At 47.7% G+C, this 12,286-nt stretch overlaps 1 protein-coding gene across 6 annotated transcripts in view; it reads left to right on the top strand.

Annotated features, from left to right (window-relative positions):
* The window catches only part of LARGE1 (LARGE xylosyl- and glucuronyltransferase 1), a 611,943-nt gene extending 600,235 nt beyond the window's left edge, over window positions 1–11,708 (top strand). For 5 of the 6 annotated variants that reach the window (XM_086401204.1, XM_086401203.1, XM_086401201.1 and 2 more), the window contains 3 exons: window positions 3,596–3,742; window positions 9,021–9,216; window positions 10,149–11,708. In XM_086401204.1, the coding sequence (XP_086257330.1) occupies window positions 3,596–3,742; window positions 9,021–9,216; window positions 10,149–10,346 (541 nt within the window). In that variant the 3' untranslated portion in view covers window positions 10,347–11,708. Of the gene's footprint in view, window positions 1–3,330; window positions 3,448–3,595; window positions 3,743–9,020; window positions 9,217–10,148 lie in introns of all 6 variants that reach the window. The other variant, XM_086401206.1, reaches the window with a different exon arrangement.
* The last annotated feature ends 578 nt before the right edge of the window (window positions 11,709–12,286 follow it).

Here is a 12,286-nt window from a genome sequence, read left to right as displayed (position 1 = left end):
TGAAGCCAAATAAGTAAAAATGTTGTTTTTAAAAAACCTTCAGTGTGACTACTCTAGATTAACTAGTCTCAGAGGAATGACAGGCTGCAGAGCCGTTGAGCCTGTCAGAGCTGGCTCCAGGCTGCAGGTCTCTTGGCCCCTGGGCCAGCGTGCCCACTTCACTGTCCTCCCTCTGCTCCTGGACGAACCTGCACTGGAGTCATTCTGTCCCCTCCTGGACTCACTTTCAGGTAAAAGTGGCCATAGACCATGCCACTCAAGGTGGTCAGCAGGCCAGCCAAGGTGGGAGGTGCTGGCTGGACACACTAGTGCAGGAAAGCCCAGGCTGCCGTTACCAGCTCAGGGAACAGATGTTCTCAGAGTCGGTGCCCTGAAACCACTTTGTTGCTGAAACAACTTCTTAATAGGAACCATTCAGGACATCGATATCAAAGCCCCCTTGAACTGAGGCTGAAACGAACCTATCTAGTGACAAATCCGTCTCCGTGGCATTTTGTGTCTCAGCGAGATTAAATGGAATTTACAGAAGGCACTCCAGAATCTCATGCTCTCTGTGCAGAGGGAAATAAGGTTTCTCAGAAATCAGTTTTGGGCGGCATGCTGCTGACTGGGTATGCTTACTCTGGACCTTGCAGTGTATTGGTTGTTTGGTCACAAGCAACAGAAACCAATGCTGGATGCTTAATTAAAATGAAAAGAAATCAAAGGGGAAGCATAATTGCTGAGTGGTTTATCTTATGGAATCAAAGTAGGATTCATAAAACTAGTACTTGAGACCATAAGTAACCCGTGGCAGCTCTGGGCCCCTGTGCAGCAGAAATTCAGAAACCTCGGGAGTGCTGCCTGGTGTTAGCACAAGTGAGCTCTGTGGTCTCCAGCCTCTGCATCTGTTCAGATTTCCAAGAGTGAGAAACTGATTTACTCAGCCTTAGTGTCTGCCCCTGAACACCTGGTGAGGGCTTCACGTAGGGCAGCACAGCTCAGGGCTGCCCCTGTGTACAGGCACCATGAGAAGGGGAATTAGCTTCTATTCCAAGAAGTGGCTTCTAGAGACTTCCCTGGTGGCCCAGTGGCTAAAGCTCCATGCTCCCAGTGCTGGGAGTCCAGGTTCGATCCCTGGTCAGGGAACTAGATCTCACATGCAGCAACAAAGATCAAAGATCCTGCATGCCTCCACTAAGACCCAACACAGATAAATAAAATGTTTTTTTAGAAATTTTTTAAGAAGTGGTTTCTACAATAACCTTGATTGTAACAGCATTTGAGGTTCATGTAGAGATACCCACATTCATAGATCTCTGTAACTGTTGTGTACGTGTGTACACTTTGCCATTCCCTTTGTCGTTCAGCCCTCCCAGCCTCCCACTCCATTTCCACAGCAATCATATCTTCACATAATTAGCTGCAAATGCAAGCTTGAGTCCTAGTTTAGCTATCCTTGCCCTTGGGCTTTTAGCATCCTGAAACATTTTAGATGAGAATGTCAGCATCAGGCAGGAAGAGACTTTGGAGGTGGTGTTCTGTATTTCCAAGCACAGTGCCTGGCACATAGTAAATGCATGGTGACTGTTGAAGGAATAATGACCACCCATCAATGCTGGGATGTCTTCCCTCCCTCCAGGGGCTTTGGCATTTTGATCCAAGGATATTTTGTCAATAAATAATATGCATGCCTTTCCTGAGTCTCCTAGGTTGCTCAATGGTAAAGAATCCATCTGCCAAGCAGATGAGCATTCGATTCCTCGGTAGGGAAGATCCCCTGGAGAAAGTAATGGCAACCCACTCCAGTATTCTTGCTTGGGAAATCCCATGGACAGAGGAGCCTGGTGTGCTGCAGTCTATGGGGTCACAAAGAGTCAGACACAACTTAGCAATTCAACAACAACAACGTACCTTTCCTGGAGGAAAGGTAACAAGCCCCTGGTCTGCCAGTGTCCAGCATAAGGTTGATATGAAAGAGAATGTCTGGCCACAGGCCAGGGAACCTTAGGTGTTTGTATAAAGGCATTGCTTAGAGGAAGAAGAGGAATGCAGGCCAGAACAGGCTGACTCAGACCTCTGATCCTCCAACCGGCCAAGGGTAGCTCACCCAGATTCTATCTTGGTGTCATCCTTTACAAATCTGTCTTGAAATAGTGATGTGAGGGTCATATCATTTGGTATATACTTAACTGAAGCATAGTTATAGAGTGAACTGCAAATGATACTTGAAGAATTCTGTCAACTTCCAGTCCATCTCAACCACCCTCTTGCACTGGGAGCTGGTGAGACCCCTTCACCAAGAATGGTTCCGAGAAACCCCTCCTTATCTCGAGCTGGTCCAGATTCCCCTCATCTGTGGCTATCAAACCCTGCTGCTCTTCTTTTTTGGATTGCTTCTCTGTTCGTGTCCCACTCTGGCCCGGGCTCACAAGTTACTTCCTTGCACAAGTTACTGCTCCTTGCAGACCAACCTGGCCTGCACACAGAGCTCAGAGTTCTATTGAGTAAAGTTACTTTAAGTAAGAAGCAGTTGTGTTGCACTGGATGACTGCTCTTTACAGCAGTTTTGCGAAATACCTCGTGTTACTCCAAGGGAGAATTCTTTCTCTGTCTCAGAGATAATGAGCATCTCAGGCTGGCCTGAGACCCCAGGGTCAGTAATCTGAGCAGGAAGCCAGCAGGAAGTATCACAGCCATGGCCAAAGAGATGCCTGGGAATAGGACAGCACTGCAGTATGTTGGGGACTGTTTGCCGTGTGCCCGGTACGCCTGGCAGTACTAGTATTTCTGGTACCTTGTCCAGTTTCCACAACAGCTCAGCAGGGAGATATTATTGCCCCATTTTGAGGAGGAACCTGAGGTCATGAGAAACCGAATTACTTGTAAAATATAGCAAGACACCCAAAGTGAAGAGCCAGGCTTTTAAGTCCTATCTGTGGTTCATTACCAGCCTCATGTGCCGTGACCTTTCTCTCTTTCAAATGATGGCCTCAGAGCTGGCCCCAGGCAGACAAATCCAGAAGACAGGAGCTGGGTCTCGGAGATGCAGAAGGCAAGAGTGAGAGAGAGGATGGCGGGGTCCAGAGCTCTGGCATGTTGGGTGCTGACTCTGTGGGGTGTGTCAGGCGAGTTTGAAGGTTTAGCATCGGAAGGAGTCCAAGGAGTGAAGAGTCCCAGAGATGGGACCACAGATGCCCAGGTTGACAATCATCTCATCAGCGTTATGTCCAGCTCTCCTTGTGGCCAGTGATGCATCAGGCGTGCGGCCAGCCCAGGGGACCCAGCAAGCAGGCTGGTCTGCACATCTTTGAATCCTGGTCTCTTGGCTTTTGCACTTGGCTCTGACAGGGGCACACACTGTGAATGTACAACCCCTCCACTTCCTCTCCAGAAAGACTCTGCCTTCTGGCCCAGAGACAGCCAGGCTCCTGAGTGCTGCTGGACAAGCTTCCAGGCCTCCCTCAGGTCTTGGATTCCCTTGTGTTTAAACTGAGAGGCTTCCCCTGGCTTTCTCTCTGACCCCTCCTTGTGCCAGCCACCTCCACGCCCTCACATGGGGCAGCCTCTACCTGGCATTACAGGGGCCCTGTCTCTCTGCCTACCCTCTCTCCAGGAAGTCTGTCATCCAGCTGGACCTCGCCAACACCAAGAAGGCCATGATCGTCCCCGCGTTTGAGACACTGCGCTACCGGCTCTCCTTCCCCAAGTCGAAGGCAGAGCTGCTCTCGATGCTAGACATGGGGACCCTCTTCACATTCAGGTGAGTGGCCCTCACTGCCACGCGCTGGGAGGGGGGGAGCCCAAAGTCCTTCTCGCTACTGGGAAACCAGAAGCCAGAAGAGCTGCTGGCCCAAACTGTGTGCTTGGAATACTCTTTGTCTTCCCACGTGCGTGTGCTTTTTGTGTGACTGACCTGTAGGGCTTCCCTGGTGGCTCAGTGGTAAAGAATCACCTGCCAATGCCTGAGACCTGGGTTCGATCCCTGGCTGGGAAGATGCCCTGGAGGAGGAAATGGTAACCCACACCAGTATTCTTGCCTGGGAAATCCCATGGAGAGAGGAGCCTGGCAGGCTACAGTCCATAGGGTCATGAAAGAGTCGGACACAACTTAGCAATGTTAGAGAGATAATTCGCCCTGTGTACCCAGATGGAAAGGAGGGAAGGCTGGGTAGGGTGGTCAGCTTCTTTCTTTCCCACTTTAATCAGTTGATGTTCTGCCCCTGTCTGCTGACTCTGACTTCTCCTTTTGCTTTGCTCGTCCATTCACTCGTTTGATCAGTGGGTTTCGTCACATTAGGGCCATGGTGTCCATCTCTCATTTTCTTTTCTTGTGAGCGGTCTGTTCTCTGAGGTCCTCAGGCCTAGGATGGGCAGCAGTAGCTTCAACAGCTAAAGGCATCCAGGTGACTCCAAGATTGGATACAGCAGTGTGGCAGCTGTCTGTCCTGTTGCCGGAGTGACAATTTCGAACAAATCCCTCATTTCCCTGACTTCCCAGACCCCTCAGTCCTGCAGAAACATAGCAGAGGAGCTACCCATCCCCCTGTCCAAAGGGCCAGGGAGTCTGCACGATGGCACAGATGCAGATGGCTTCTGTCCCCAGGGACAGACTGCAGCATTAAGGGGAGCACCCCTGGGTGAGTAGGAATCCTGCTCGGTCTCCTGATTATAAGAGAGAGCCGTGCTCGCCTTCTGCTCCCATTTTAAAGAAAGGCCTCCCTTTTAAACAGTATAAACACTTCCTTTGAACTAAAAAAAAAAAAAAAAACCACGTGCATGCTCAGTCACTTCAGTCATGTCCGACTCTTTGCGACTATATGGACTGTAGCCTGCCAGGCTCCTCTCTCCATGGGAATTCTCCAGGAAAAAATACTGGAGTGGGAAAAAAAAAAATACTGGAGTAGTTTGCCATGCTTTCCTCCAGGGGATCTTCCCAACCCAGGGATCGAACCCACGCCTCTTATGTCTCCCACATTGGCAGGTGGGTTCTTTACCACTGGCATTACCTGGGAAGCCCCCTAAAACATACATTTCTATGCAATCTGAATTTTGCTGAAAAGATCCTAATAATAACTTAGGTTTTTATACCACTGTTAAGTTACTAGAAGTTTCTAGAAGGTTCTCTCAAGCAAACATTATTTTGTGAAGATAACTTTATGAGATAGGTTATTCATGCAAAAATTCAGAGGTGCTCCCTTTTCACCTCTCATACAGATAAAGGAATTGAGGAGTGGAGTGAAGGACGGGGAAGCCTGGTGTGCTACAGTCTATGGGGGTTACAAAGAGTCAGACACAACTTAGCAACTGAACAACAAGGCATGAGCTGGGCACTGGGATCAGCTCATTTAATCCTCACAACAAATACATGAGGCAGATATGCTGTCCCCATTTTACAGATAAAGAAACTTGAGGCTCTGAGAGGCTACATAACTAGCCCAAGCCACACAGCCAGGACATGACAGAGCCTGAATTCAGCCTAGGTCTAAAAGCCACAGAGCCTAGGCTCTTAACCAAAATACCATGAGACCACTGGTCAAGTCCTGAATTTACTTACCAGCATCTGAAAAATGCAGGCAAAAGTGGGGACTTTGGACTCCGTAGCCTACTGGCTGTGTGTGCACTCAGTCACTCAGTGGTTCCTGACTCTGAGACCCCATGGACTGTGGTCCTCCAGGTTCCTCTGTCCATGGGATTTTTCAGGCAAGAGTACAGAAGTAGGTTGCCATTTCCTACTCCAGATGATCTTCCCAAAGGCTGACCACCTGGCAAGTCTCCAAAGCACCCTTCCTTCCAAATCCCCAGGTTATTTAAGAACTCATTTCAAGGCCAAGTCCAAGGGCCTGAGAGCTGGGAGAGCTGAGGGTTGGCCTGCTGTGTCCGAGATTGCTGCTCTGGCCAAGAGCTTGCAAGCCATCACACCAAGTGCTGAATTACAAACCTTCCTTCCAAGAAACTGCTTTGTCACCTTCCCTCCAAATGATGAGCTCTTAAACCTCCTAGCAGCTGAAGTCTACTCCCAACTGCACCTGAACTAATAAATCATGCTCAGGTCTACCCATCCTCCAGGGCAGCAGTTCTGAGCGTGGTCCCTGGACCAGTAGCATCAGCACCCCCTGGGAACTTGTTAGAAGGACCAAGTCTCAAGCCCCACCCCGGCCCTACTGGATCAGAAACTCTGGGGGTGGAATCCAGCAATCTGACTGTTAAGTAGTCCTCCAGGGGATTCTGATACACATGCCAACTGGAGAACCTCTGCTCAACGCAGAGTGCCCCGAGTTTCTTCTAAGCAGCATCCCACAAGGTGGACCCAGGAAATGTCTCTCATCACTGTTTTTTTTTGTTTTGTTTTTTTGAAGGCTAATGTTGATTTTCTCAGAAAGCAAGTTCTGGAGACCACTGTCTACTGGTGTGACAGTAGGTTTCTTGGGGCATTTTCTGAAGCTTTTCTTTCTAGAATTTTCTTTTTCTTGAACCCCATCTGCTGCTTCACTGGCTCTCAGCCCCCATCTCTTTTAGCATCCAGAGACATATTCCTGCCCCACTAACTGGCTTCTGTCTTAGGTGCCTCTCAGGTTTTTAGATTTCTTTCATTCATTCAACTTGGTGTATAGGCCCCATTGACTACTTGTTCTAGATACAGGTCAGAGAGTGTGGTGACAGTGACATATAAAAAGAGGTAATCAGCATAGTTAACTTAAACCTTAACCTGATTAAAGGTCCTATCCCTTGAACCAGGCTGCCTAGGTATGAATCCCTGATCTACCTATTGCTATTTGTACTTGATATTGGGTATATCATGAAAACTTAAAATTAAGGGTAGTACAATATAACCAGTTTAGAGTTAAGTGCTTACTAGAGCTTATTATCATCATTATTGTTGTTCAGTTGCTAAGCCATGTCCAACTCTTTGTGACCTTATGGACCATAGGCTTCCAGGCTCCTCTGTCCATGGGATTCTCTAGGCAAGAATACTGGAGTGTGGTGCCATTTCCTCCCCCAGGGGATCTTCCCGACCTAGGGACTGAACCTGCATCTCTTATGTCTCCTGCATTGGCAGGTGGGTTCTTTACCACTAGTGCCACCCATAATTATATTCATTTCTATTGCTGTATAACAAATTACCACAAATTTAGAAGCCCAAAACAATACAAATTTATTATCTTACAGTCATTTTCTGAGGGTCAGAGGTCCAAGCATGCAATGACTGGATTCTCTGCTTATGGTTCTCATTTGGCTGAAATCAGTGTGGGCAAGGCTGCAGTTGTCCCTAGAGTGTGTGGTTCTCCTCCAGGCACATTGGTTGCTGACAGGATTCCTTTCCTTGTGATTGGAGGACTGAAGTCACCATTTACCCACAGGCTTTTTGCCACATGACCCCCACAGGCAGCTCACACATGGCTTTTTGCTTTCTTCCAAACCCAGATCTAAAGGTTCATATGATTAGGTCAGGCTTACCCCAGTAGTCTCAAGTCAACTGATTAGAACTGCATCTACAAAAATCCTTTTTGCCATATAATGTAACATAACTGTAGGGGTGATATCATGCTCATAGGTCCTGCCTCAAGAGGAAGGACATTATACTAGGGCAGGGTCACCAAAAGTCATCCCAGACTTCTGCCTTCCACTTCCTGTTACAGACTAACCTGCTGTTCCACATAAATGACAGACAGCAATCCAGAAAGTCATGTACCTTTTCATAGTGATAGCCTCTTCATTAGTGAAGGATGTACTGGATTGGTCAGAAAGTTCATTCAGGGTTTTCCTTAAGATGTCATGGAAAGCCCTGAACACACTTTTTGGCCAGCCCAAGGGGCTTCCCCAGTGGCAGAGCAGTAAAGAACCTGTGTGCAATGCAGGAGACGCCGGAGACACAGGTTTGATCCTTGCGTCAGGAAGATTTGCTGGAGAAGGAAATAGCAACCCACTCCACCATTCCTGCCTGGAAAATCCCAAGGATGGGGAGCCGGGCGGACTACAGTCCATGGGATCTCAAAGAGTCAGACACGACTGAGCACATGAGCACAAGGGTAGGAAAAAACAAAAACAACAACTAGGAATTCAGGAAAAGTAAATTTCAACGTTAATTACTTGGTCTTGGTCAAGCTGCTCAACCACTCTAATGCTAAAAAAAAAAATGTAAGAGGCTGTCTCTGTTGCTATAGGGCTTCCCTGGTAGCTCAACTGGTAAAGAATCTGCCTGCAATGCAGGAGACCCTGATTCGATTCCTGGGTCGGGAAGATCCACTGGAGAATGGATAGGCTACCCACTCCAGTATTCTTGGGCTTCCCTGGTGGCTCAGTTGGTAAAGAATCTGCCTGCAGTGTAGGAGACCTGGGTTCAGTCCCTGGGTTGAGAAGATCCCTGGAGAAGGGAACAGCTGCCCACTCCAGTATTCTGGCCTGGAGAATTCCATAGACTGTGTAGTCCATGGGGTCACAGAGAGTCGGACATGATGGAGCAACTTTCACTTGTGTTGGTAGAGCAAAGTACTACAAGCTGGGTGGCTTAAAATGACGGAAAGTCATCCTCACCACTCTGCAACCACAAGTCCAAGATCCAGGTGCTGGTGATAGTTGCTTGCTTCCTCCAAAGGCTCAAGGGCAGATTTCTCTCTTGCCTCTTTCTAGCTTCTGGTGTTTGCCAGCAATCCTTGGCATTCCTTGGCTTGGAGGTGTCTCACTTCGTCTCTGCCCACGTCTTCACATAGAGCTCCTCCTGCATATCTCTGTGTCCAAAATTTCCTCATTTTATAAGGACTTTGGATTACAGACCACAACAAGCCACTGTGACCTCCTCTTAACTTAATTACATCTGCAAAGATCTTCTCTCCAAATAGGTTGCATTCATGGATACTAGGGGTCAAGACTTGAACATAGCTTTTGCCGGGGCCAGGGTGGAGGGGTAGGGGAGGAATGGGGACAAAAATTCAACCCACAACAAAGACTATATCAGCATATACTTCTTCATCCTCCAGACCAGCATTTGGAAACCTCTGCTTCCCTCCCCTCCACCAATGGCTTTTCTGCTTGTGTCCCAGGTACCATGTCTGGACGAAAGGCCACGCACCCACAAACTTTGCCAAGTGGCGGACTGCCACCACACCTTACCGGGTTGAGTGGGAGGCTGATTTCGAGCCATATGTTGTTGTGAGACGGGACTGCCCTGAGTACGACCGGAGGTTTGTGGGCTTTGGCTGGAACAAGGTGGCTCACATCATGGAATTAGATGCCCAGGTGAGAACAGTAGAATGTTATGGCCCCAGTACTGTGGGGGTGGGGGGGGGGTGCAGTGGGGGTGGGGGAGGCCTGGACCTCAGAGCTGAAAGGGCCTTGGAGATAAGAAGGCAGGGACTCAAGAAGGAACAGTATGTGTTCACGGTCCTAGAGTAAGAATGTGACAGTACTTGTTCTCAGCTCTGTTGATTCCTAATCCATTTTTCTTTCTCCTCCCTTGGGTGAGAGTTGGGTTCCCAGCCAAGTCCCCAGCACATCTGAGTGTCCTAGAACAAACCATTTCACCCCCTCATCCTCATTCAACCAAGTGATGAAGATGAGTAAATGATGACCATTCATCACTCAGCCTGTCTGACACAAAGCATTCTAGGAATTCCACATAAATGACACAAAACATGCAGATAAGGTGCAGCTATTCTATCCTGTAACTAAAGGAGTGATTTAGTTACATGTGTTTAATCATGAAACCCTTTCGTTCATTCAGCTAATACTTATTGAGCACCTGCCTCAAAAGAAACTACAGAATTCTAATAGATTAAACCAGAGGTCTGCAAAGCTTTTCTCCAAAGGACCAGATAGTAAATTTAGGGGGATTTGTGGGGCTGGTAAGTTTCTTTTTGAGCTCCTCAATTCTGCCTTCGTAGTTCAGTTATAGACTGTATACTATAGGTGTGACTGTGGTAGTAGTCTCAAGGTAGTAGAATTACTTTCACTTTATAGATGAGAAAACTAAGGCTCAGAGAAGCCAGGTAATGTACCCATGGCCATGGAGACAACCTTGAACTAACTGCCCTCATCCACGTGGTGGTGCTGTCCATGGTGCTGCCCTGGTACTGGTGTCATACACGACTTCATTCCTTTGTTTGCTTGGGCGCTCATTATACATCACTGGGGGACTCTGCAGGTCTCAGACTGCTCTTGTCTGCTTCCAGGAGTATGAATTCATCGTGCTGCCCAATGCATACATGATCCACATGCCTCATGCCCCCAGCTTCGACATCACCAAGTTCCGGTCCAACAAGCAATACCGCATCTGTCTCAAAACCCTGAAGGAAGAGTTTCAGCAGGACATGTCCCGCCGCTACGGCTTTGCTGCCCTCAAATATCTCACGGCCGAGAACAACAGCTAGCACCAGGAAGCCCACCACAAGCGACGGACGTTCTACAGAGCGGGGAGAGCCACTTGCTGTTTGGGGCCCAGCCTTCAAACTCAAATTGAGCATCACTGTTTTGGTTTGTTTTTGTCTCTTTGGCCCAACTAAGCTGCCCTCATTATGGAGATCTGGGGCAAGGATCCGGCCAACCCCACTCTGGCCAATGATCCATCATTCCCAAAGCAGGGGAATCACCTGTCTATGCAGTCTCTCCAAGAATGGGACACGGAGGGTGAGAGGGAGCAAAGGGGTTATCCTTCCACAAAGCCACACAGCCAGGTCTTTGGGATGTTTTGTTTTTTTTTTTTTTTTTCTTTTTTTTTTTTAAGGGAAGGCAGGGTTCTGGGGGTTATCCATCCCAGGAAATAAAAGCAAAAATGTCTCTATCAGAGAAAACTTTCTTCTTCACCCTACAGTTTAACCATGTATCCAAAAGGAGGGCACGCCAATGATCGAACTATTGTACTTGACGTTGTACTTGACAGGTCCTGGAGGGAGGATTGATTGGCTCCTACCCTCAAGGTCACTCTTGTTTTGTTCCGGGGGGTTTTGTTTGTTTGTTTTGAGTCTGGGAATCCCAAATAGAAAACCTGATCCTTTAAGGCTCCGAAGGAAAACCAGCTGCCTCAGCTAACATCCCTTGATCAGCAGTGGCTCAACCAAGAAGACAAGAGTCTTCAACCAGTATTTAAACATGGGTAGCCTTCTTCAGGATGGTCCTCAAGGCCCCATGACCTTAAATTTCCAACTGTTCAGAATCCAGGGGTTACAGAGGACTGTGGAAGTGCAAAGACCAGCTGTTGTGCAGCTGTTCACGTTTTCTTTGGGCAGTGACTGAGTCATGGGGACAGGGCTTTAAACGGATGGTTTCTGTGCACGTGAAAGGTCTGAACCTCTCAGGCCTTTAGAACTTTTTCAGTCCTGAAGATTCATGAGCCCGTTGGGAGAACTTTGGGAAGAATGTGTGGGGCTCCTCTGTGTTCATGTCTGCTCTGCTGCGGCTGGGCCAAGGTCATGACCTCAGGCTCCCTTGGGGACCCATCCAAGGGTAGGCCAGCACCTTCACCATCACACAGACTGAAGGGACACTGGACTTTTTACCCATTTTCTTGAATCTTCAATATTAATGTTGTGTTTACATTGATGAGAACAAGAGTCAGGGCCCCACTCTCTGCCGGGCTGTTTGTATCGAGTTGCAGTGTGACCAGCAGACGCTGCATCAGTAAATGCAAGTACAGACTGCTTCTTCCTCACTTCCCTCCCACTCTCTCAAGGACCTGCTGGAAACACTTCAGTGTAGAAAACAAAGTCGATAAACAGCAACTTTACACTTCTGTCCTCCCGGTGTGTTCGCTCGTCATTTGAACTTGAACTTCTTTTTCTCCCTACCTGAGGTTAGATCTCATTTCACACTCGCGACCTCAGAGCGGTTTCCCACTGTCCGTTTAGCTTCCATCACAACATAGAAGCCAGGGATTTTAGGTACCAGATGTGCGCTAGCAAGGCAAATCATGGCAGCTTATGACAATTATGAAATTATGAAACCCTGCGACAGCCGGATTTATGAGAGCCCCTCAGTGTGTTACACACTCAAGTGCATTCGCTCAAATTTACTAAAAACTTTAGGAAGACTGTTAAGACTAACTCTCACACAGATATGTTGGGTTGACCAAAAAAATTGTTCAGGTTTTTGGTACGATCTTATAGAAAAACCCAAATTTTTTCAGCCAACCCAATATGTAAGTTCATGTGTATATTTATGTCTGTGTGTATGTATATGTATATATATCATGTACATATACTACATATATGCAGGATTTGTTATTATGAAAGTTATACATGAATATTGTAAAAAGTGAACCATCACAGAAGTATTCAAAGTTCATGTTAAATCCCCATTTTCCATTACTGCGTGG

Source organism: Bos grunniens, chromosome 5, assembly GCF_055505025.1.
Source record: "Bos grunniens cultivar Pamir isolate PY7600 chromosome 5, Bosgru_T2T1.0, whole genome shotgun sequence".
NCBI lineage: Eukaryota > Metazoa > Chordata > Mammalia > Artiodactyla > Bovidae > Bos > Bos grunniens.
This window is presented reverse-complemented; position numbering and strand designations above follow the sequence as displayed.